The sequence below is a fragment of the Anthonomus grandis genome, chromosome 14, assembly GCF_022605725.1.
Source record: "Anthonomus grandis grandis chromosome 14, icAntGran1.3, whole genome shotgun sequence".
NCBI classification, from domain to species: Eukaryota; Metazoa; Arthropoda; class Insecta; order Coleoptera; family Curculionidae; genus Anthonomus; species Anthonomus grandis.
Genome location: NC_065559.1, coordinates 864,863 through 888,239, shown reverse-complemented (window position 1 = coordinate 888,239; position 23,377 = coordinate 864,863). Strand labels below are relative to the sequence as shown.

At 32.8% G+C, this 23,377-nt stretch overlaps 1 protein-coding gene across 1 annotated transcript; it reads left to right on the top strand.

The window, feature by feature from the left end:
• Window positions 1–6: 6 nt before the first annotated feature.
• LOC126744645 (yemanuclein) lies at window positions 7–22,484 on the top strand. The gene is made up of 10 exons (XM_050452144.1): window positions 7–351; window positions 7,421–7,540; window positions 11,457–11,768; window positions 11,872–11,958; window positions 14,267–14,426; window positions 14,485–14,649; window positions 17,647–17,833; window positions 17,887–18,126; window positions 18,179–18,262; window positions 21,278–22,484. The coding sequence occupies exons 1-10, from the start codon at window positions 184–186 to the stop codon at window positions 22,227–22,229; spliced, it is 2,475 nt and encodes an 824-aa protein (XP_050308101.1). The 5' UTR covers window positions 7–183; the 3' UTR covers window positions 22,230–22,484.
• Window positions 22,485–23,377: the final 893 nt, after the last annotated feature.

Below are 23,377 nucleotides of genomic sequence, written 5' to 3'. Positions count from 1 at the left end.
GCTGTCGGACCAGATTCAAATGCCATGCATTGCGCAAAAAATTGCGCAAAAGGGTTAATTTACTTTGAACCGTGGCTGCTTCTTGTTTGATTCCGCGAGAGAGTCGACCGCGGCTAGTGCATTTTAAACATGTTGTAGGAAAGCCGGCGCGTGTTGTTTTATTAAAAATCATTGTGATGAACTATGTCAGACATTAAACGTGCAGTGTTAACGACGTTAGAGCCCCAAAAAGTGAACGAGAAACCGTCGAAAAAGTATTATAAAACGGTTAGGATCCGTGTGTCGTTGGCCGAATCGAACGAGGACAAATGCCCAGAATACAGCTATAAGGACGAGTTAGCAGCTGTAAAGGTAAATCTCATGACTGAAAATGGTCTCCTAAAGCATTACGGATTATCGTGGTCCCGGGCAGCGGGGCTGTCACCTATCGCTTTCCCGAAAAAAATCCACCCAAACAAATCGACACTTTCACTCTCGCAACTTTCCAAGTACTCGGAACTAAACGGCCCGAATGCTTCCGGTTTTATTTTTTGCGACAACAGCATTTAGGGCATGCTTTAATTATTTGATTTTCGTTCGAGACGCCATGTTTGAAACATATTTAAAAAAATAAGCACTCAAAACCTAACACTAACACACTAACCCTTTGATGTTTGTTATATGCATTTTATTAAGAGAGATTTCTTGTATAAAAGAGTCTTTTAAGGGGGGGGCCCCCTTAGGTCTGGTTAATATCGATTGTGTGGTTATGTCCTTTAAGGCATTTTGGCTGCCCCCAGCAGCAAGCTCCAATCGCGGTTGCATATTACAATTACTTACTACCGCGTCTTATGCACCTCTACAATAGTCCTGATGAATAGAACGAGTGACGTATAGGCATCATTTGATTCCCACTAAATGGGGTATTAAAAAATAATTATAATAAATTGAGGAGAGCATCGTGTTTTTGTAATAATTTCGTTCTTATTTTAATTGTTGTCCTTGTGCCGTGAGGATTCTGGCCAGTGTTGTCACGTTTCGTTCTCCAAACAGTCGGAGATTTTCACAGTTGTTCTTTTGTTTTTTTTTTGTTCGAAAGTACTTACTCCCTGTGGGAATTTGTACTGATTGGACTATTAATAATAATGCCATCATAGATATGGAAATTATATCTGATTATTAATTAGGACTTTATTTAAATGCACCTGTAATCCTGCTTAAATACTACTGCTACTTGTAACATAATCACATAATATTGTATAGAGGGGGGAAATTAATGAATAAATAAATAAATAAATAATAATAGTTTTTCCATAAAAATACAATTTGAAACTTTGATTAATTTTATTAAGCCAATTAAATAAATATGTGCCTGAGTCAATCAGGGTCGAGTTGCATGATGATGGGTGGTACTAGTAAAGATTCTATATTTAAGTAGGTACCCCCAGATCTATCGATAACGATTTAACGGGGAAAATTTGCCTAAAAAGTGCATTTTTTTGTTTGTTTAGACCCTTTCCTTCGCAAATTTCCTTATTTATTGTTGAAATTCCGTGGCGCGCTTTTATCAGGAGAACAGGAACGGCGAAGAGGTATATTCGCCGAACGCGCGTTTGCTCCTGGTGCGACGTTGCCGGATTGCCTTAATAGTATCAATCTTAGGTATTACTAGGAGTAATGGTGTATAGTGAACATAAGTCCGTTTTGGATATATCGTTTTTTTTATTTCTCTTTCACTCCCTCTCTCATTCATTTACTTGCGTGTAAAAGAGCAACCGAACCCACAATAAAAATTGCCTTTATTCCCTCTCTCTACTACCTTCCTATATTTAATTATACATATAAACTTTAATAAATAAGGCATAAATAAATACAAATAAAAGTCAAATTACCAGCTTTCTATTATTATTCTACCTGTGCCTTACAAGATTTAATGATTGCTAGCGCCGGCAACACTGTAAAATTCATTGTAATGCATGGGTTTGGCCGCGAAAAGAAAGAAAGAGACGGAGATAGGGAAATATCGAATGTGGGAAAAGGATGGGAGGTGGACCACGTGCTTGCGCGACTAAGCGGCGGATTGACGTGTTGTGAATGAAACTATCTTTACTCCTATAGTGTTTTTAATAAAAAATCCCCGTGAATGAGTTTGATGTATTGTTATTATTAGATTAATAGTGTTTAGGACAGAGGTAGTGTGATAGAAAACTTAAATTTGAATTTTGCTTGAAGATCTTTTATTTTTGGAGAAGTTGATTTGAATAAAAATTGATGGGCTCCGTGTTTTGGCCTTCACGTCAGTTTTTGATTCATGTCTCTATCTGCAATAGCAAAAGAGTTATCCGTTTCCAAAGTTAAAAAATGCCATAGAAGTCAAATTTCCGTTTTTCTCAGAAACCGTTGATTTCTCAGAAAATTTTATTCTAATCAAAAATGTACTCAGAACTCGGCTTTTTATAATACTGTTTGATTCATGTCTCTATCTTTAATAGCAAAGAAGTTATCCGTTTCCAAAGTTAAAAAATGTTAAAAAACTCAAATTTCCGTTTTTCTCAGAAAATTTTATTCTAATCAAAAATGTACTCAGAAGTCGGCTTTCTATAGCACTGTTTGATTCATGTCTCTATCTTTAATAGCAAAAAAGTTATCCGCTTCCAAAGTTAGAAAATGCCAAAAAAGTCAAATTTCTGTTTTTCTCAAAAACTGTTAATTTTTTAGAAAATTTTATTCTAATCAAAAACGTACTCAGAACTCAGGTTTCTATGCCACTTTTTGATTCATGCCTCTATCTTTAATAGCAAAAAAGTTATGAAATATTTTGTAAACTTTCTGAAATGTGAAAATGCTAAAAAACTCAAATTTCCATTTTTCTCAAAAACCATTGATTTTTCAGAAATTCCTACTCTAACCAAAAACATCCTCAGAGATGGGGTTTCCGTACCATTTTTTGACTCATGTCTCTATCTTTAATAGCAAAAAAGTTATCCGCTTCCAAAGTTAGAAAATGCAAAAAAAAACAAATTTCTGTTTTTCTTGAAAACCGTTGATTTTTCAGAAAATTTTACTTTAATCAAAAATGTACTCAGAACTCGGGTTTCTATACCACTTTTTGATTCATGCCTCTATCTTTGATAGCAAAAAAGTTATGAAATATTTTGTAAAGTTTCTGAAATGTGAAAATGCCAAAAAACTCAAATTTCCATTTTTCTCAGAACCTGTTGATTTTTCAGAAAATTTTATTCTAAATAAAAATGTACTCAGAACTCGGGTTTCTGTACCACTTCTTGATTCATGCTTCTATCTTTAATAGCAAAGAAGTTATCCATTTCCAAAGTTAAAAAATGTTAAAAAACTCAAATTTCCGTTTTTCTCAGAACCTGTTGATTTTTCAGAAAATTTTATTTTAATCAAAAATGTACTCAGAACTCGGGTTTATATACCACTTTTTGATTCATGCCTCTATCTTTAATAGCAAAAAAGTTATGAAATATTTTGTAAAGTTTCCGAAATGTGAAAATGCCAAAAAACTCAAATTTCCATTTTTCTCAGGACCTGTTAATTTTTCAGAAAATTTTATTTTAATCAAAAATGTACTCAGAACTCGAGTTTATATACCACTTTTTGATTCATGCCTCTATCTTTGATAGCACAAAAGTTATGAAATATTTTCTAAACTTTCTGAAATGTGAAAATGCTAAAAAACCCAAATTTTTATTTTTCTCAAAAACTGTTGATTTTTCAGAAATTCTTATTCTAATCGAAAACGTACTCAGAGATAGGGTTTCCATAACACTTTTTGATTCATGTTTCTACCTTCAATAGCAAAGAAGTTAACAAATATTTTCAAAACAAATTCTGCTTTATCAGACCATGAGTTTATACTATGTAAAATAGCAAATATACAAAAGGAATGTAGTGTATCTGCACAGCGATATGGTCGAAATCTTGGTATTAATAACTTTAATAAGTTTTATCAACTTTCAGCTCTTGAGGCCTGGAATTCTATTTTCGATTTATCTTCCTTTCACACAAAAATTGTTAAGCTCTTTGATGCTTCCTTCCCAATGATTAAAATCAAACTGAAATCCAAACCTATAAAATCTTGGTTCGCGAGGGGATTGAAAGTACCTTCAAGAAATGTGAGATCTCTTCACACAATAAGAAAGTTCACTGACTCTCCAGTTTTTCATAACTATTTCAATTCTTACCGAGTCTTGTATCGTCGTCTGATAAGAATCTCTAAGCAAACTTACTACTCCAACCATTTAAGTGATTCATCTAACAAATACAATAACAAGACAATGCCCTGAATTCTCTCCCAATGATTTTAACAATTTTTTTCCTAATATTGCTCTACAACTTCAGCAAAATTTGAACCCTTCTGTGGATCCTCTTTCCTTTATGCCAGCCATTCATGTTCCGAATTCCTTCTTCTTTATACCTACAAACCTAAACGAACTCAATGATATTCTGTATACTGAAAAAAATAAAAATTCAACTGGAGAAGACAACCTTTCAGCTAAGACTTTTCTCAACCTTCCAGAAACGGCGCTAAAGGCACTAGTTGACGCAATTAACCTTTCTTGGAGCAAGGGGATATTTCCATATTGCCTAAAATCAGCTAAAGTTATCCCAATTCGCAAGGGTGGAGTTCTTGATAATCCTTCCAACTTTCGTCCCATCTCTCTCTTGTCTATGCTATCAAAGGTAATCGAATAACTGGTTAAAAATCGAATAATGTCCTTTTTAAAGTCAAAAAACATCCTCACCAGACTTCAATTTGGCTTCCGTGAAAATACCAGTACCAATGATGCCATGTTTAATTTTTTTCATGAGCTTTACTCCCAGATAAATGCTGGTGGAGTTTCGGCGGCAGTTTTTTGTGATTTCCATGCCACTCTTTGATTCATGTCTCTATCTTCAATAGCAAAAAAGTTATGAAACATTTGGTAAATTTTCCGACATCTGAAAATGCAAAAAAACTCAAATTTCCATTTTTCTCAGAACCTGTTGATTTTTCAGAAAATTTTATTCTAATTAAAAATGTACTCAGAACTCGACTTTCTATACCACTGTTTGATCCATGTCTCTATCTTTAATATCAAAGAAGTTATCCATTTCCAAAGTTAAAAAATGTTAAAAAACTCAAATTTCTGTTTTTCTCAGAACCTGTTGATTTTTCAGAAATTCCTACTCTAACCAAAAACATACTCAGAGATAGGGTTTCCATACCACTTTTTGATTCATGCCTTTATCTTTAATAGCAAAAAAGTTATCAAACATTTTGTAAACTTTCTGAAACGTGAAAATGCTAAAAAACCCAAATTTTTATTTTTTTCAAAAACTGTTAATTTTTCAGAAATTTTTATTCTAATTGAAAACGTACTCAGAGGTAGGGTTTCCATACCACTTTTTGATTCATGTCTCTATCTTTAATAGCAAAAAAGTTATTAAACATTTAGTAAACTCTCCGGCATGTGAAAATGCTATGAAACTGATATTTCCATTTTTCTCAAAAACCGTTCATTTTTCAGGAATTTTTATTCTAATTGAAAACGTACTCAGAGCGGGGGTTTCCATGCCACTCTTTGATTCATGTCTCTATCTTCAATAGCAAAAAAGTTATGAAACATTTGGTAAACTCTCCAAAATGTGAAAATGCCAAAAAACTCAAATGTCTGTTGTTCTCAAGAACCATTGATCTTTAAAAAAAAAGTAGAGTAGGGGTTTCCATACCAATCTTTGATTCAGGTCCCTAACTTTTAAAATAAGGAAAATACCAAAATAATCAAATAAATCTATCAAAACTAAATTAAGTACACTTAAAAGGAGTTAAAAGTGAATAAGAATAACTTGTCAGATAGCACAATGTACTGTACAAATCACATACACAACATATTACCCAGGAAGCTTTAGTTAGTTAGCAAATAATTTAGAATCTAGAACTAAAGATAGACTACCCCCGCCATCTTCTCCAGGAGTTTATGAGATTAGGTGTAAAGAGTGCCCTGCAGTGTACATCGATCAGTCTGTTAGGAAGATTTCTACTAGGATTAGTGAACACAAGGCCCAATATAATAAATTTAAAAATACGGTGACCAGATCAGCTTTTGCTATTCCAGCTTTTCCTGACAGCCAAAATATAAAAATACTGCATCAATGCAACAAAAGTAAAAAAAACTAGACTTGCTGGAGACAATGGAGATTAGTAAAGCTCTGAAAAGCCCAGATCTGTCCTGTGTTAATGAAAGGTTTGATTTTGATGGCCACCTAGTTTTTAATAACCTTAAGTAGTTTGTATACTCTTAAATGATGGTTTATTGATTTGATTGTTTAGTTGAGTTCTTTGTACATAGATAGTGCCACTTTATTGTAATCTTTGTTTACTTATATGTCAGGTGTTTTGTGTATGTTATGGTAAGTTTTTGTTGAATTCTCCTTTTTTCGGGGTTACATAATTTTAATTATTGTTTAGGTCTGATGATGCTCTAGTTGAGCGAAACATGTAACCTTCGTAATTTTATTAAATGTATTTGTGATGCTTTACCTTTTATAAAAATTTAGAATCTATATCGTTAAAATATTCTTCCAACAAACAACCCCTTCTAAACCAAAGTTTTTTTTAAAGCAAAGCAGTTGAACAACAGTTTTTCATTAAGAAGTACCAACTTAAATTTAATTTTCTAAATAAACTAGACCTTAAGTTAGTTAAGTTTATTAGTAACACTAGTTTTAATTACTAATAATTTTAATACTAATTAGCGATAGGTTAATAAGGTCCGTCAAAGCCCCCTCATCTCTGTCATTTGCAAACCTAGTAAACTTCCAAGAATAATCAGATCCATAATGTTATTAGTGACATACAAAAAAAAAATTGAACCTTAAGGTACACCAGTATTCAAGATCCTCTGGTTACAGATTTTTCCATTATATGAGACAGACTGTACTTATTGTCTAAAGATGACTGAAACCAATCAAATGCTTTTTTCACAGAACAGTGCCTCTACAAGGCCCTGATCTTCACCAACAAATTAAAAATTGCATTATTTACTAATGATTTGTGCTTTAGGAACCCAAATTGTGCAATTTATTTTTTAATGCAAAATTTAAAATTTGCTGTTGATTTTCCTACAATCTTTGTAAGAGTTTGTAGCCAAGCAACTGGGGTCTGTAGTTTGAGGGATTTTTCCCATCCCCTCTTAAATAGTGGAACTTTAAATAAATCTTTGAGGAAATCCCATCCCAACCAGAGGATTTCCCACAAAAAACATACTCGGAGCTGTAGTTTGTATCCGCAAGTTAATAACCTCTTCACAGCATTTAAAATTTATCATCAAGAACTAGACAAATATAGGCAACTTCCCGCATATCTTTTGAGTTTTCTATGTACTGTTTTCTCCTGCACCTATAATATACTATACTTAATTTATTTGTTTTGCAGAAAAAACTTAAGCAGAATGGAAACAAGGAGTCAATCAACTCATGCAACGGCTCTGACCCGTTCGGGGATGACAATGACGATGACGTACGACGGATCGCACTCGAAATGGAAGCAAAATATGTAAGTAGAACATTAAAACCAAAAGATCTCACTATTATATCTTATACAATATACCCTGTAGGTAGAACTTTGAAAAAGGAGATTCTAGTTAATTGTACCTTCTGATGTCCCTAATCTAACAATTATTTATTTATTTATTTATATTCCTGTGAAACACAAAATCAACTTGTAAGTTATAGTTATATTAAAAGAGTGCTTACTATCAATATAGCTAATAACCAGTGTACCTGTGCCTACAATGAGAAAATAATCAATATTTAAAACAAAATAAAAAATATGGAAATAAAACAACAAATATTAAAAGACTACAGGTGTCTTTTAAAAGTTAATTTAACTTGTTTGTTAGGGGAATTGAAAAAAGCCCATATCAGACTAGTACACTCTTATAACATGTTGTTTATTGGCGAGCAATCAGTTTTATCATAGTTATTTATTCTTAAGAGTATCTTTGGAACATAAAGTATTATATTATTTATGAAAAAGCATAGTATATAAAAATGGCTGAATGTAAATTTTTTTCTGTTACTCAGTCTCTGAACCTTAATGTAAAGGAATCTTTTTTTGAATTTTCAATTCAAGAAGATCAATAGTGGAGTCTTACTAATGCATTAAATGTTTTTTGATCTGATAGGTACTTTTACTATACTTTACAAGTAATATCCTGGAAGGATTTGAAAGGTTTCTTGATACCTTGGCCTCGTTCCTGGATCTCACAAAGGCTTTTGACTGTGTGACACATAGCATTCTTCTAAAAAAACTGGAAGCCTACAATTTTCACTGGGAAGCAATTAAGATGCTTGATTCATACCTGTCGAATAGAGTTTAGTTTGTTGTCTTTAATCAGAATAAGTCTGATATTAAGCCTTTGAAATATGGAGTTCCACAGGGGTCTGTCTTAGGACCCATACTATTTCTTATCTACATAAATGATCTGGCCTTTTCACAGGGGGGCTCTGTTAGCACTGTTCTGTTTGCTGACGACACAACTTACTATCAAAATTATCACCCTTCAAATATCATTAATTTAGATCTCCAGACCCCGGAGAATAACCTCTTTCAATGGTTCTTGGCAAATCGTCTTTCTCTCAATAGTTCAAAGTCACAAACACTTAATTTTACTTTGCGGCACAATACATTGCCTGAGCATCCTGCTTTTGGAAGCTGTTCAGATGAGACTAAGTTTCTTGGTGTTCACCTTGATCCAGGATTGACTTGGGAACAACATATAGTCAAACTGTCCAGTCTGTTATTCCTCTTTAGAAATCTAGCGGGAATTACTTCCTTGCAGGTCTTACTTACAGCATATCATAGTAGTTTTCACTCACAGCTAACTTATGCCATACTGACATTGGGTCATTCCTGCCATATAGATAAAGTATTTGGGCTGCAGAGAAAGTGTATTCGTATTGTGACTGGTCAGGGTTACCGAGATGACTGTAGGGAATCTTTTCGGAAGCTAAAAGTATTAACTTTGCCGTCCGTGTACATTATGCAGTGCCTGTTGCGTGTTCACCAAAATCTGGATCACTATAGAACCCACCTACATTTTCATAATTATGAAACTAGGAATTGTAATCAGCTGGTGCCTGAGTTTAGCCGGCTTGAGAGATCAAGAAATGGAACCAGATACTTTGCACCAAAATTTTATAATTGTCTTCCAACAAACATTAAACCTCTTAGCCTTCCGCAGTTTAAAAAACAAATAAAAATGCATCTTATGAGGGGTGCATTCTACTCATTTGAGGAGTACTTCTCATCCCAATTTTAATTTTAATCTTATATGTTAATATTGTCTTAATAAGAATGTATGTTAAGTGTTTTAGGTTTAGTGCAAATATTGTGATTAGATGTTACATTTTATCTGCTTTTGGGCAAAACTTGTTAATTTGTATTTTATCTTTTATCTTTATTTGTAAGAAAGTGACTTGACTTGTAACAGTGCATTGTGTGCATATTATTATTAATAAATACTACTACTACTACTACTACTACTTTTGATTTGTGCCATATCATTAGAGAACCAACAAGAATAACAAACACCACACTCACAATCTTGTATTGATGATTTTCTAATTTCATATGTTGTTAAGATCTATCGAATAAGTATTTTTCTATAATGACATCTGAAAAAAATTGATACAGGAGTATAAAAAAACTGAAACTTTGGAGGTTTCTATGGGTCCTATTGGGAAAATTTCAACGGTTTTGTCTTAGTTTGGTCGTTCTGAATCCAATGAGACCTATTTTTCAAAAAAAGCTTTATATAAAATGCTATAAAGCTATACAATTATTTGCCTTCTAATATCCTACAATTTAAAACAAGCAAATTTATAAGTATGCATTGCAGTCTCAAAGTAGAGAATTATGGTTTGGTTCATAACTAGCCCTTTTGCTGATTCCCAAGAGGGCTGAAATATGTAAGGAAGTTTCTAAGGAATAATTAAGGACTTTATTAGTATTTTTATTTAAATGTAGTATTTATTAAGGAACTGTTAAGTTATAGTGTTGTTATTTTTTCTACATGCGGTTTTTAGCGCAACATAGTTTTTTTTTGTAATTTACATTAAAATAAACCATTGGAGGTTATCAAATCAAAATATGCTTTATTGTCATAAGAAATAATCTTGTCGACAAAGCTGTATGGGAAGAATGGCATTACCATACATAGGTACAAACAAAAAAAAAACACATATACAACACACAAATCATATATAAGTATAAAATAGCAACTAAAATAATGCTCAAAAAAGAAAATCGCTTACAGAAAAATTTAAGTACCTACTACATACACATTTCTGACAGGACACAGACAAATATTCATCAGAAAATATAAAATATATAATATCATATGTTAAAATCTATCTAAAAAGAAGTCATTTACTTCATAGTAGCCTCTTGCAACCAACAATTTTTTAACCCTTTTCCTAAAGACTCTATTACTTTGAACTTCCTTAATATCTGCCGGAAGATGATTAAACATTTTTTACAGGCAAAATCACATCATTAGCCCTTCTGCTGCTATAATGGTGCCTATTTCCAACATTGAGATCTCTGTACTTTTTGTGAATTGAGCACACCGTTTCCAGTATAAATAAAAAAGGCAACGTAAGGATTTTTTGACTAATAGAAAGTTCTCTACATGAATCTCTTATACCTATTTTATGCAAATATATCTGATAGCCCTCTTTTGCAAGATAAAAACACTCATAAATAATTGATTGGTACACGCACCCCAAAAACACAAAAACTATACCTCAGATGTGACTCAATCAGTGCAAAATAGGCATTCCTGGCCATACCAAACTCTACTTCTCTTGTTATGATTTTAAGGGCATAACAATCAGACGCCAACTTGTGGCACAATAATCTGATATGACTTTCAAACTTCAATTTGTTGTCAAGACTTATTCCCAAGAACTTATTCTCATTTAAATTATTTAAATCAATGTTTCCAAGGCAACCTCTGCTCAAACTGCATTTAAAGTGCATGACATTAATTGTTTTAAGAACATTTAAAGTTGCAGTCACACCATTTTTTAATTTTGGCTAAATCCCTATTTACTGTATTATTTAGGTTTACAACACTAACATCATGCCAAAGTACTGTTGCATCATCTTCAAATTGAATAAATATACCTTGTATATCATGGTTTGCCATATCATTTATATATATTAGAAACAAAATGGGACCCAACACTGATCCCTGTGGGACACCATGTGAAACAGGCTGCTGTTTTGAGGAGGAACACTTTGATACCTGTACCTCAAAGAACCATTGTAGAGCCGGCCTCCGAAAACCATAACGCTCAAGCTTCGCTCAACGTTAAGTTTGAGTAGCCATAGGCTAGACTTTATGATATTATAATTTGATTCAATAAAATACGATTATTATTATTATTATGAACACTCATTATAGGGCTCCGGAATGAGCGTGGGTACGAAAAAGAGACGGAAAGGCCGTAAAGACGATTACGCAGACATCGGTGCGGGTTACAACGAGTCCGATTCGTTCATCGACAACACCGACGGTTACGACGAGATCATCCCGCCGAACATCACCACCGCCCAGGGGGGCTTTTACATCAATAGCGGAGCCCTCGAGTTCAAAACGGACGACGAGGCGACCTCCGAGGTGTCGTCGAGTAGTTCGGAGGACAGTAGCAGTAGCAGCGAGAACGAGGAAGACGAGGAAGTGGATAAACAGGGACTGAATAAGTCGAAGAGGAAGGTGAGTGTGCTGGTTTTTGATAGTTGTGTGAGTTCGGTTTATAATTTTAATTTTTTTTTTGTGTTTTTTTGGTACAGGATTTTAATGCTCTTTTGAATTATAGAGAATTTTGGATACGTCTGATGATGGTGATGATGAGGAGGGCGGCAGTGATAATAGTAATCAAGAGCAGAAGGTAAAGTCAGTCGAGGTATGTAACTTTTGTATCTTTAAGTTTTTGGGAGGGATTTAATGAAATTTGGTCTATTTATCTTTAAGATTCTCGTGGCTCTGAGAAAAATTGAAATGTCGGTTGGAAAGTTTAGTAAATGTTTAATAACTTTTTTGCTATTGAAGATAGAGACATGAAACAAAAAGTGGTATGGAAACCCACGCTCTGAGTACGTTTTCGATTAGAATAAAAAATTCTGAAAACTCAACGGTTTTTGAGAAAAACGAAAATTTCGGTTTTTTAGCATTTTTACATTTCAGAGACTTTACAAAATGTTTGATAACTTTTTTGCTATTAAAGATAGAGACATGAATCAAAAAGTGGCATGGAAAACCACGTTCTGAGTACGTTTTTGATTAGAATAAAAATTTCTGAAAAATCAACGGTTTTTGAGAAAAATTGAAATTTCGGTTTTTTAGCATTTTTACATTTCGGAGACTTTACAAAATGTTTGATAACTTTTTTGCTATTAAAGATAGAGGCATGAATCAAAAAGTGGTATGGAAAACCACGCTCTGAGTACGTTTTTGATTAGAATAAAAATTTCTGAAAAATCAACGGTTTTTGAGAAAAATGGAAATTTCGGTTTTTTAGCATTTTTACATTTTGGAGACTTTACAAAATGTTTGATAACTTTTTTGCTATTAAAGATAGAGACATGAAACAAAAAGTGGTATGGAAACCCACGCTCTGAGTACGTTTTCGATTAGAATAAAAAATTCTGAAAACTCAACGGTTTTTGAGAAAAACGAAAATTTCGGTTTTTTAGCATTTTTACATTTCAGAGACTTTACAAAATATTTGATAACTTCTTTGCTATTGAAGATAGAGACATGAATCAAAAAGTGGTATGGAAAACCACGCTCTGAGTACGTTTTTGATTAGAATAAAAATTTCTGAAAAATCAACGGTTTTTGAGAAAAATGGAAATTTCGGTTTTTTAGCATTTTTACATTTCAGAGACTTTACTAAATGTTGGATAACTTTTTTGCTATTAAAGATAGAGACATGAATCAAAAAGTGGCATGGAAAACCACGCTCTGAGTACGTTTTTGATTAGAATAAAAATTTCTGAAAAATCAACGGTTTTTGAGAAAAATGGAAATTTCGGTTTTTTAGCATTTTTACATTTTGGAGACTTTACAAAATGTTTGATAACTTTTTTACTATTGAAGATAGAGGCATGAATCAAAAAGTGGTATGGAAAACCACGCTCTGAGTACGTTTTCGATTAGAACAAATATTTCTGAAAAATCAACGGTTTTTGAGAAAAATGGAAATTTCGGTTTTTTAGCATTTTTACATTTTGGAGACTTTACAAAATGTTTGATAACTTTTTTGCTATTGAAGATAGAGGCATGAATCAAAAAGTGGTATGGAAAACCACGCTCTGAGTACGTTTTCGATTAGAACAAAAATTTCTGAAAAATCAACGGTTTTTGAGAAAAATGGAAATTTCGGTTTTTTAGCATTTTTACATTTCGGAGACTTTACAAAATGTTTGATAACTTTTTTGCTATTGATGATAGAGACATGAATCAAAAAGTGGTATGGAAAACCACGCTCTGAGTACGTTTTCAATTAGAACAAAAATTTCTGAAAATCAACGGTTTTTGAGAAAAATGGAAATTTCGGTTTTTTAGCATTTTTACATTTTGGAGACTTTACAAAATGTTTGATAACTTTTTTGCTATTGAAGATAGAGATATGAATCAAAAAGTGGCATGGAAAACCACGCTCTGAGTACGTTTTTGATTAGAATAAAAATTTCTGAAAAATCAATAGTTTTTGAGAAAAATTGAAATTTCGGTTTTTTAGCATTTTTACATTTCGGAGACTTTACAAAATGTTTGATAACTTTTTTGCTATTAAAGATAGAGACATAAATCAAAAAGTGGTATGGAAAACCACGCTCTGAGTACGTTTTTGATTAGAATAAAAATTTCTGAAAAATCAACGGTTTTTGAGAAAAATTGAAATTTCCATTTTTTAGCATTTTTACATTTCGGAGACTTTACAAAATGTTTGATAACTTCTTTGCTATTGAAGATAGAGGCATGAATCAAAAAGTGGTATGGAAAACCACGCTCTGAGTACGTTTTCGATTAGAACAAAATTTCTGAAAAATCAACGGTTTTTGAGAAAAAAGAAAATTTCAGAATTTTGCCATTTTTTTAGTAGTCCTTTGATCAGAGAACAAATAATGTACAGTTTTCCAGCAACCTAAATTAAGCTTCTTACACCCCCTCTAAGACATAAAATCATTAAATTCATCCCACGTTTGCAGAAACAAAGCGGCGACAAACCGCACATCAGCATGCAACAGGCCATCAAGCAAAAAATGTTCAGCCCCGATAAAATCCAAATTAAGAAACGAAAACTGGCGAACGAACAAAAGAACAAGATGAAGGAACTTATGAGAGAGAAGAAAGACCCCAATAGTTCAGGTTACATCAGTTTTTAGCATAAATTAACAGCGAAATGTTCACGATTTCGGTATTCCAGATGGATCAAAAGAGACTTTGAAGGAGAACAAACAACCGATGAGATTAAGCAGCGTGGACGCGGCAATCGATTCGGTTATAGGAAGAATTGAAGACACCCAACCTAATAACGTGATTAGCGAACGTAAAAGTGAGGAACAGAAGGCGGAAAATCATGAGAAAATTGGTAAGTTAGGTACTGTAGTAAATTGCAATGATTTACCCGTATAAAAATGCCTTATTTGCACATTTTATACCTTTAAAAACTATAGCAATTAAAATCGTAAAAGCCCTGCCTAGAAGAAAACGAGGGGTTTCAAATAATAGTCATGACTTTCTGTTTAATATAATTTTTTCACTATTGTCTGTTGAATTTCCTAAAGAAATCAGATCAAAATAAATCATAAAAACGATCGAACTGAGTAAGGGACAGTTAATTCTACAGAAATAGAAAATAAGGGATACACAAATATCCCAGAGAATCTGACTGATAAAAAATCAGCTAAAACCCTATATATTAGAAATATTTATTCGAATACCCGTTAACTATATCAAATTTGAAATCCCGCCTTTAAAACGAACATCTTGGTAATTACCGAAATTACGAACATAAGCAGGACACATAAATAAACGAAAAATAGTTAATTTAGTTTTACCTACAAATAAAACAATTATTATTATTATACCTGATTGGTCTAAAAACTTTTTAGCAAAAACGGTAGGTGCACAGCTTTAAAAGTTAGTTTTTACCACGTAGCACCCGTAAGAATATGAAATTTATTTATTTTTTAAGGTTATTCGGATTTTTCAAAATTTTCTTAAAAACTGATGAATTTCCAAGTTTTTTAAGATCTACTACTGCTTAATTAAATTGGACATGCTAAATATGATTTCTAGTTCCACAGGCCACGGATTTTATTCTCCCGAGACGAAAAATGGTGATTTTTCAAAGGAATTTCTTACTGGGCAAAAGTTTGGGGTGGGTGGGGGGGTGTAAGGGTTGTGTTAATGAAAAACAATGTTTTTGCAGAAAATATATATTATAATTAAAACAATTGGTTAATAATCCAGTCGGATAAAATTCCATGCATTAGAAGCTTTTTTATCCATGTTTTTGTACGTCATGTCCTAGAGGAAGGACACTTATTGGTAACGTAAGTCATAACTCCTTTTCTAGTGTTCGGATCGGCTTGATTTTTGTTTTAAAAGTTTCTTTGGGATGTTCTTCAAGTTTTGTTAAAAAAATTATTAAAATCCATGCATCGGAAACTTTTTTATTTAAGTTTTTGTACATCAGGTCCAAGGGGAACACAGTTTCGGGTAACTTGAGTTATAACTCCACTTCTACTGCTTGGATCTGCTTGATTCTTGTTATAAAAGTTTCTTTGGAATGTTCTTCAAGGTTTATTGAACAATGCATTAAAATCCATGCATTGGAAACTTTTTTATTTAAGTTTCTGTACATCAGGTCCAAGAGGAAACACAGTTTCAGGTAACTTGAGTTATAACTCCACTTCTACTGCTTGGATCTGCTTGATTCTTGTTTTAAAAGTTTCTTTGGAATGTTCCTCAAGTTTTATTGAACAATGCATTAAAATCCATGCATTGGAAACTTTTTTATTTAAGTTTTTGTACATCAGGTCCAAGGGGAAACACAGTTTCAGGTAACTTGAGTTATAACTCCACTTCTACTGCTTGGATCTGCTTGATTCTTGTTTTAAAAGTTTCTTTGGAATGTTCTTCAAGTTTTATTGAACAATGCATTAAAATCCATGCATCGGAAACTTTTTTATTTAAGTTTTTGTACGTCAGGTCCCCAGGGAAACACAGTTTCAGGTAACTTGAGTTATAACTCCACTTCTACTGCTTGGATCTGCTTGATTCTTATTTTAAAAGTTTCTTTGGAATGTTCTTCAAGTTTTATTGAACAATGCATTAAAATCCATCCATTGGAAACTTTTTTATTTAAGTTTTTGTACGTCAGGTCCAAGGGGAAACACAGTTTCGGGTAACTTGAGTTATAACTCCACTTCTACTGCTTGGATCTGCTTGATTCTTGTTTTAAAACTTTCTTTGGAATGTTCTTCAAGTTCTATTGAAAAAATCATCATGAAAATATATATTCAATATTTAATTTAATAACACTGTAAATCCCGTGTCAATTATTTCAAATGCCGAAATTTTCTCCCTTTTGTTATCAGATTCGTATATGATAGACGTATATTCTACAGTTTAATAAATATGCTTTGACCTTATATCGTTGATTGACTTTGACAAAAATTTACTAAAAAATCGTTGAATAATAATATATATTTAACCATAATAATATTGCACTGGTACACCTTTTTATTTAGAAGCTCTTGTCCCACATCACCCTGAATAATAATTATTAATTTATTTAGAAAATTCATTACTATTTAATAAAACACTTTATAAAAACGATAGTTATACTTGCTTTTAGCCCTATCCTTCTCCTATACATTAATGGTACTATCAATATTCTACCTCGAAGTGACGAGGAGGGACAGTACTTTTACTGACACACTATTTATTTAGAAAATTCAATTGTTGATGTGATGATTTTAAAGAATTTAGGCATAAACAACCCAGAAAAAAGGGTAAATTATTGCCTCAACTCTCTGGATTAATCAAGAAATTACCTTGAGTGCAATCAATAATAATTGATTTATTTCTTCCAGGCAGTTGATGTGATGAATTTAATATAAAATTTGTAGGTCGTCTTTAAATAATGACAAAATAATTTGCAAAAGCATTAGAAATTTCTTCCTCACCCTTATATTCTACACCATTTATAAGATATACATTAACGACAGGTTTTTATTGATAATAAAAGTCCACAATGAGTTTTTTGACTCTAAACCTAAATTTTGTTAAATTGTATTAATGTGAGGTCGATTTCTGCTTTACGTATTGAATTTTTTAATTCACTTCCTACTTTTTTGGTTAATGTCTCCTGATTTATAATAATATAGTTTTTTTATGAATTTCACAGTTTTTTTTTAAATTGCAGAAATGTACAATCAGTTCTACAAAATCTGTAGTAAATAATAGATAATCTAAGAGCTAATTTCTCTAATTCTTGTATAAATTTGAAGATCGTTTAGTAATAATAACATCTATAATACGATGATTATAATAATTAATTACACAATTTAATTCTTAGCGAATCATCCAACTCCAGTCGCCAACTCCGATGTAGTAGAGCGACCAATAGAATACGTAAAATTACCGGAAAACCTACCGAAGGACATTCTGGAAATCATCGAGTTCATCAAAAAAGCGGCTAGAGACCATAAAGATAACGGAAAACTAAAGTTCTTCGGTGGCGAAGTCAATAATATGCTCCTAAAGTAAACGCGTTAAAAAATAGATTAAGACGTTGCCTAATTCTGCATTTTTCCAGTTTGGAACGTAAGTGTAAGGTCCTCGGGAGATCGTCCAGACTGCGGGTGTACGAGCACTTGTCCCCTTACGTAAAATGCCGCAAGGAAACGTTAATTAAGCGAGCACGCACCCTGGTTTTCGAGGAGGAAAGCAGGAAATTGTTTAAAACGATTAGCAAACTTAAGACGCAGATCGACCAATTACTTCCCGCTTTAATAACGAACCACGAGAAGGAGTGTCAGCGGGTTTTAGAGAAGAAGTGAGTCATAGTAAAATGGGGAAAGTTGATAATGGTAAACGTGTTTTTGTAGGTTTTCCAAGGAAGCGGTCAATGATGAGGCTCTGAAGAATTTGAAGGCGCCTAGACGCAGGTTTCCCTTACATGAAGAAATGAAGTGAGTTTTTTTTTTAAATCGCATCATTGCGTTTTCTATCTGAAAGTGGTGGAATGTTATGAAATTACTGGTGAAGTATGGAGACTATATGTATAGAGGAGGTTGCTCTTAGGAAATCTTACCGAATAAAACGAAATTTTTCTCGTGAGGGTTTGATTTTGGTTTTAAAAGTTTTTTTGGAATATTCTGAAGCTTTAATTACAAGAATCACGAAAATTCATGCAATAGAAAGTTTTTTATCCAAGTTTTTGACCATCAGGTCCAAAAGAAAAGACAGTCTCAGGTAAATTGAGTCATAACTTCATTTCTAGTGGTCAGATCGGCTTGATTTTTGTTTTAAAAGATTCTCTGGAATGTTCTTCAAGTTCTATTGAAAAAATCATTAAGATCCATGCATTGGACATTTTTTTATCTAATTTTTTGAAAATCATGTCCAATGATAATAAAGACAGTTTCAGGTAAATTGAGTCATAACTCCACTTCTAGTGTTCAGATCGGCCTGATTTTTGTTTTAAAAGATTCTTTGGAATGTTCTTTAAGTTCTGTTGAAACAATCATCAAAATCCGTGCATTGGAAATTTTTTTAACTAATTTTTTGAAAATCGTGTCCAAGAATAACAAGACAGTTTTAGGTAAATTGAGTCATAACTTCATTTCTAGTGGTCAGATCGGCTTGATTTTTGTTTTAAAAGATTCTATAGAATGTTCTTTAAGTTCTATTGAAACAATCATCAAAATCCATGCGTTGGAAATTTTTTTATCAAATTTTTTGAAAATCATGTCCAAGGATAATAGAGACAGTTTCAGGTAAATTGAGTCATAACTTTACTTCTAGTGGTCAGATCGGCTTGAATTTTGTTTTAAAAGGTTATTTGGAATGTTCTTTAAGTGCTATTTAAACAATCATCAAAATTCGTGCATTGGAAATTTTTTTATCTAATTTTTCGAAAATCATGTCCAGTGATAATAAAGAGAGTTTCAGGTAAATTGAGTCATAACTTCATTTCTGGTGGTCAGATCGGCTTGATTTTTATTTTAGAAGATTCTTTGGAATGTTCTTCAAGTTCTATTGAAACAATCATCAAAATCCGTGCATTGGAAATTTTTTTATCTAATTTTTTGAAAGTCATGTCCAATGATAATAAAGACAGTTTCAGGTAAATTAAGTCATAACTTCATTTCTAGTGTTCAAATCCGCTTGATTTTTGTTTTAAAAAATTCTTTGGAATGTTCTTTAAGTGCTATTGAAACAATTATCAAAATCCGTGCATTGGAAATTTTTTTATCTAATTTTTTGAAAATCATGTCCAAGAATAATAAGACAGTTAAGGTAAATTGAGTCATAACTCCACTTCTAGTGTTCAGATCGGCCTGATTTTTGTTTTAAAAGATTCTTTGGAATGTTCTTTAAGTTCTGTTGAAACAATCATCAAAATCCGTGCATTGGAAATTTTTTTATCTAATTTTTTGAAAATCATGTCCAAGGATAATAAAGACAGTTTCAGGTAAATTGAGTCATAACTCCACTTCTAGTGTTCAGATCGGCTTGATTTTTGTTTTAAAAGATTCTTTGGAATGTTCTTCAAGTTCTATTGAAACAATCATCAAAATCCGTGCATTGGAAATTTTTTTATCTAATTTTTTGAAAATCATGTCCAAGGATAATAAAGACAGTTTCAGGTAAATTGAGTCATAACTCCACTTCTAGTTTTCAGATCGGCTTGATTTTTGTTTTAAAAGTTTCTTTGGAATGTTCTTTAAGTTTTGTTGAAACAATCATCAAAATCCGTGCATTGGAAATTTTTTTATCTAATTTTTTGAAAATCATGTCCAAGAATAATATAAACAGTTTCAGGTAAATTGAGTCATAACTCCACTTCTAGTGGTCAGATCGGCTTGATTTTTATTTTAAAAGATTCTTTGAAATGTTCTTTAAGTTCTAGTGAAACAATTATCAAAATCCATGCATTGGACATTTTTTTATCAATTTTTTTGAAAATCATGTCCAGGAATAATAAAGACAGTTTCACGTAAATTGAGTCATAACTTCATTTCTAGTGGTCAGATCGGCTTGATTTTTGTTTTAAAGGATTCTTTGGAATGTTCTTTAAGTGCTATTGAAACAATCATTAAAATCCGTGCATTGAAAATTTTTTTATCAAATTTTTTGAAAATCATGTCCACGAATAATAGTGACAGTTTCAGGTAAATTGAGTCATAACTTCATTTCTAGTGGTCAGATCGGCTTGATTTTTGTTTTAAAAGATTCTTTGGAATGTTCTTTAAGTTCTATTGAAACAATCATCAAAATCCGTGCATTAAAAATTTTTTTATCAAATTTTTTGAAAATCATGTCCACGAATAATAGTGACAGTTTCAGGTAAATTGAGTCATAACTTCATTTCTAGTGGTCAGATCGGCTTGATTTTTGTTTTAAAGGATTCTTTGGAATGTTCTTTAAGTGCTATTGAAACAATCATCAAAATCCGTGCATTGGAAATTTTTTTATCTAATTTTTTGAAAATCATGTCCAAGAATAATAAAGACAGTTTCAGGTAAATTGAGTCATAACTCCACTTCTAGTGGTCAGATCGGCTTGATTTTTCTTTTAAAAGTTTCTTTGGGATGTTCTTCAAGTTGTATTGAAAAAATCATCAAAATCCATGCATTAGAAATCTTTTTATCTAATTTTTTGAAAATCATGTCCAAAAATAAAGCCAGTTTCAGGTCACTTGGAACATAATTCCACTTCTAGTGCTCGGATTGACTTGATTCTTGTTTTAAAAGTTTCTTTGGGATGTTCTTCAAGTTCTGTTGAAAAAATCATTAAAATCCATGCATTAGAAATCTTTTTATCTAACTTTTTGAAAACCATATCCAAGAGAAGAGACAGCCGGGTAAGTTGAGTCATAACTTCACTTCTAGTGCTCCAATCGGCCTGATTTTTCATTTAAAAGTTTTCTTGAAATATTCTTTACCTCCCATTAAAAAAATCAACTCTTATTTTCTTTTCAGAAAAATGCTAAGGGACATAGTACTGTTCAAAAAACGCTGTCTAATTCACGAAGGCAAACCGAAAGACTCCCTGGAAAACCTGCTGTCGGACTATTTAAAATCGAACATCCTGCCCCTATGGCCGGACGGTTGGATGTCGATGAACGTACTGAAGAAATTCTGCACCTCGACGGCGATAAAAACCCCAAACCCGAAAGCCAACGAACCGCCCGCAAATTCCCAAAAACCATCTTCGACCATCATCAACTACAGTTCGGGAAACATGTTAACGATCACCCCGGTGAATTTAACCGAAAAACTCTCGGAGGTCAGTAACAACAACGTGAAACCGACCGAACTCACGGTAAAACCGACCGTTGAACCTGCACAAGCGAAACCAAACAAAGAAAAACCGGTTTCTCCCCCCGAAGTGAACCACCGGAGAACCACTCCACCCAAAAGTGAACCTGTGATACCGAAAGAACTCCTCCACTGCCAAGTGATCGATCTCACCGATACGTCGGCCAAACTGTCGTCCGAAACCGTTGAACCAACCAGAACCACTTTCGGTTTAACCATCGAACCGACCGGTAACAATCAGCAGCAAACGTTCGAGGCGACGTTAAAGTCGAAGTTTCCCGGTCTTAGTGTGACCGCGACCAACGTGTCGCATCCGGCACAAGATAAAGACGACGTGCAAAAAGTCATGGAAAGTCTAAAGGCGTTACAGAAACTCTCATCCCCGTCGAAAACGGACGTTTCCACTTCGGGCGTATCCGTTATAGCGTTCAATAAAAATTATTCGAATCACTCGAACTCGAATGCTAGCGGGGGTAACGCTAGTAACAGCGAACGGACGAACTTTAGCGGTGCAATCGGGTTTCAGGACGAATATCAGAAACAATTCGTCTCTACTTTGAACCATCGGAACCCTTCGCCACCGACCAAACCCGGACACAATCGATGCAGTTAGTCTCGAGTGGTGGTTCTTCTTGTAAATTAGTGTTTTTTTTTTTTTTTTATTAAAAAGAACAGAAGAGAATGGTTTAAAATTGTATGTATAATAGTTCAAAACTGTTTGTAAATAAGCTTTCTACTGCCTTTATATTAAGTGCCAGGGTCGAGGAAATTTCTTAAAATTGTCTTATAGGATGTTTACGTTCATTCCTTGTAGTAATTTATTCGCGTTGTACATTATTAAAGTGTCGATTTGATTTTATTATTTAAACGGCGTTTAATTTATTGCATCTACATCATAAGTTGTTTGTTCTTCGACGGTTTTTGTTGTAGTTATTTGAATAACTAACAAGTAAAGTTACACCCACAAAAATGGTTTATGTATGAAATTCTGCCCTAAAAACACATTTTCTTTGATTATTGCAATACACCAACAAATATTTAAAGGATCCTTAAGAAACTATAGGGCTTAATGATAAAATTACCCTAAAACCGAAAGTGTTCCAGTTACGTCAATTTTTACTCTAAAAATTAACCTTTTACATAGAATTCATTGACTGAGTGCCCTTTATAATATTTTGAAAGAATTGCAAAAATATTTTCAATAGTTTGAAAGTTATATGCAAAAATGTCCATGAATAGTGAAAAAATTAAAATGTTTCAATTTGTTCATAAAACCCAAATATGGCGAGCACTCAGACTCTAGTTGAATCTAATTAACGAATCTAAAATATTTAAAGGATAAAAATGACTAAATTACAGAAACATTAACATTGTAATGTTAAAAAATTCAGTTAGGTAATATACATAGTTCTTAATAGTTTTTCACTTAATTATGTGACAGATTATTGGACAAGTTCTGAGTGGGATAGAGAACTTTAGAAATTGAGTTTCACACATTTTTCCTTCATTGGTTCCTGTATAGAAACTTGAGCCAATCTAATAAAAACCGTGTAGAAAATTATTAAAAAAAACTATTGGGATTTCCAAATATAAAAATGTAGAGACACAGCATTGATGATTTGAGAGTTGTTGATTTTCCTCGCGAAAATTGTTATCTTTGAGTAAAAACCGCATATAGATAACTCAAAAAGCCTTTGAAATATGTTAATAGGCTAAAAGATATAGTGGTCGAATTACCCTGAAACCATCAAGTGTTTTTGC

Coding starts and splice junctions, on each gene's coding strand:
- LOC126744645 (XM_050452144.1), top strand. CDS start 184: ATGTCAGACATTAAACGTGCAGTGTTAACGACGTTAGAGCCCCAAAAA. Junction 14,650..17,646: donor GGAAAATCATGAGAAAATTG/GTAAGTTAGGTA, acceptor TTTAATTCTTAG/CGAATCATCCAACTCCAGTC. Junction 18,263..21,277: donor CCCTTACATGAAGAAATGAA/GTGAGTTTTTTT, acceptor TTTTCTTTTCAG/AAAAATGCTAAGGGACATAG.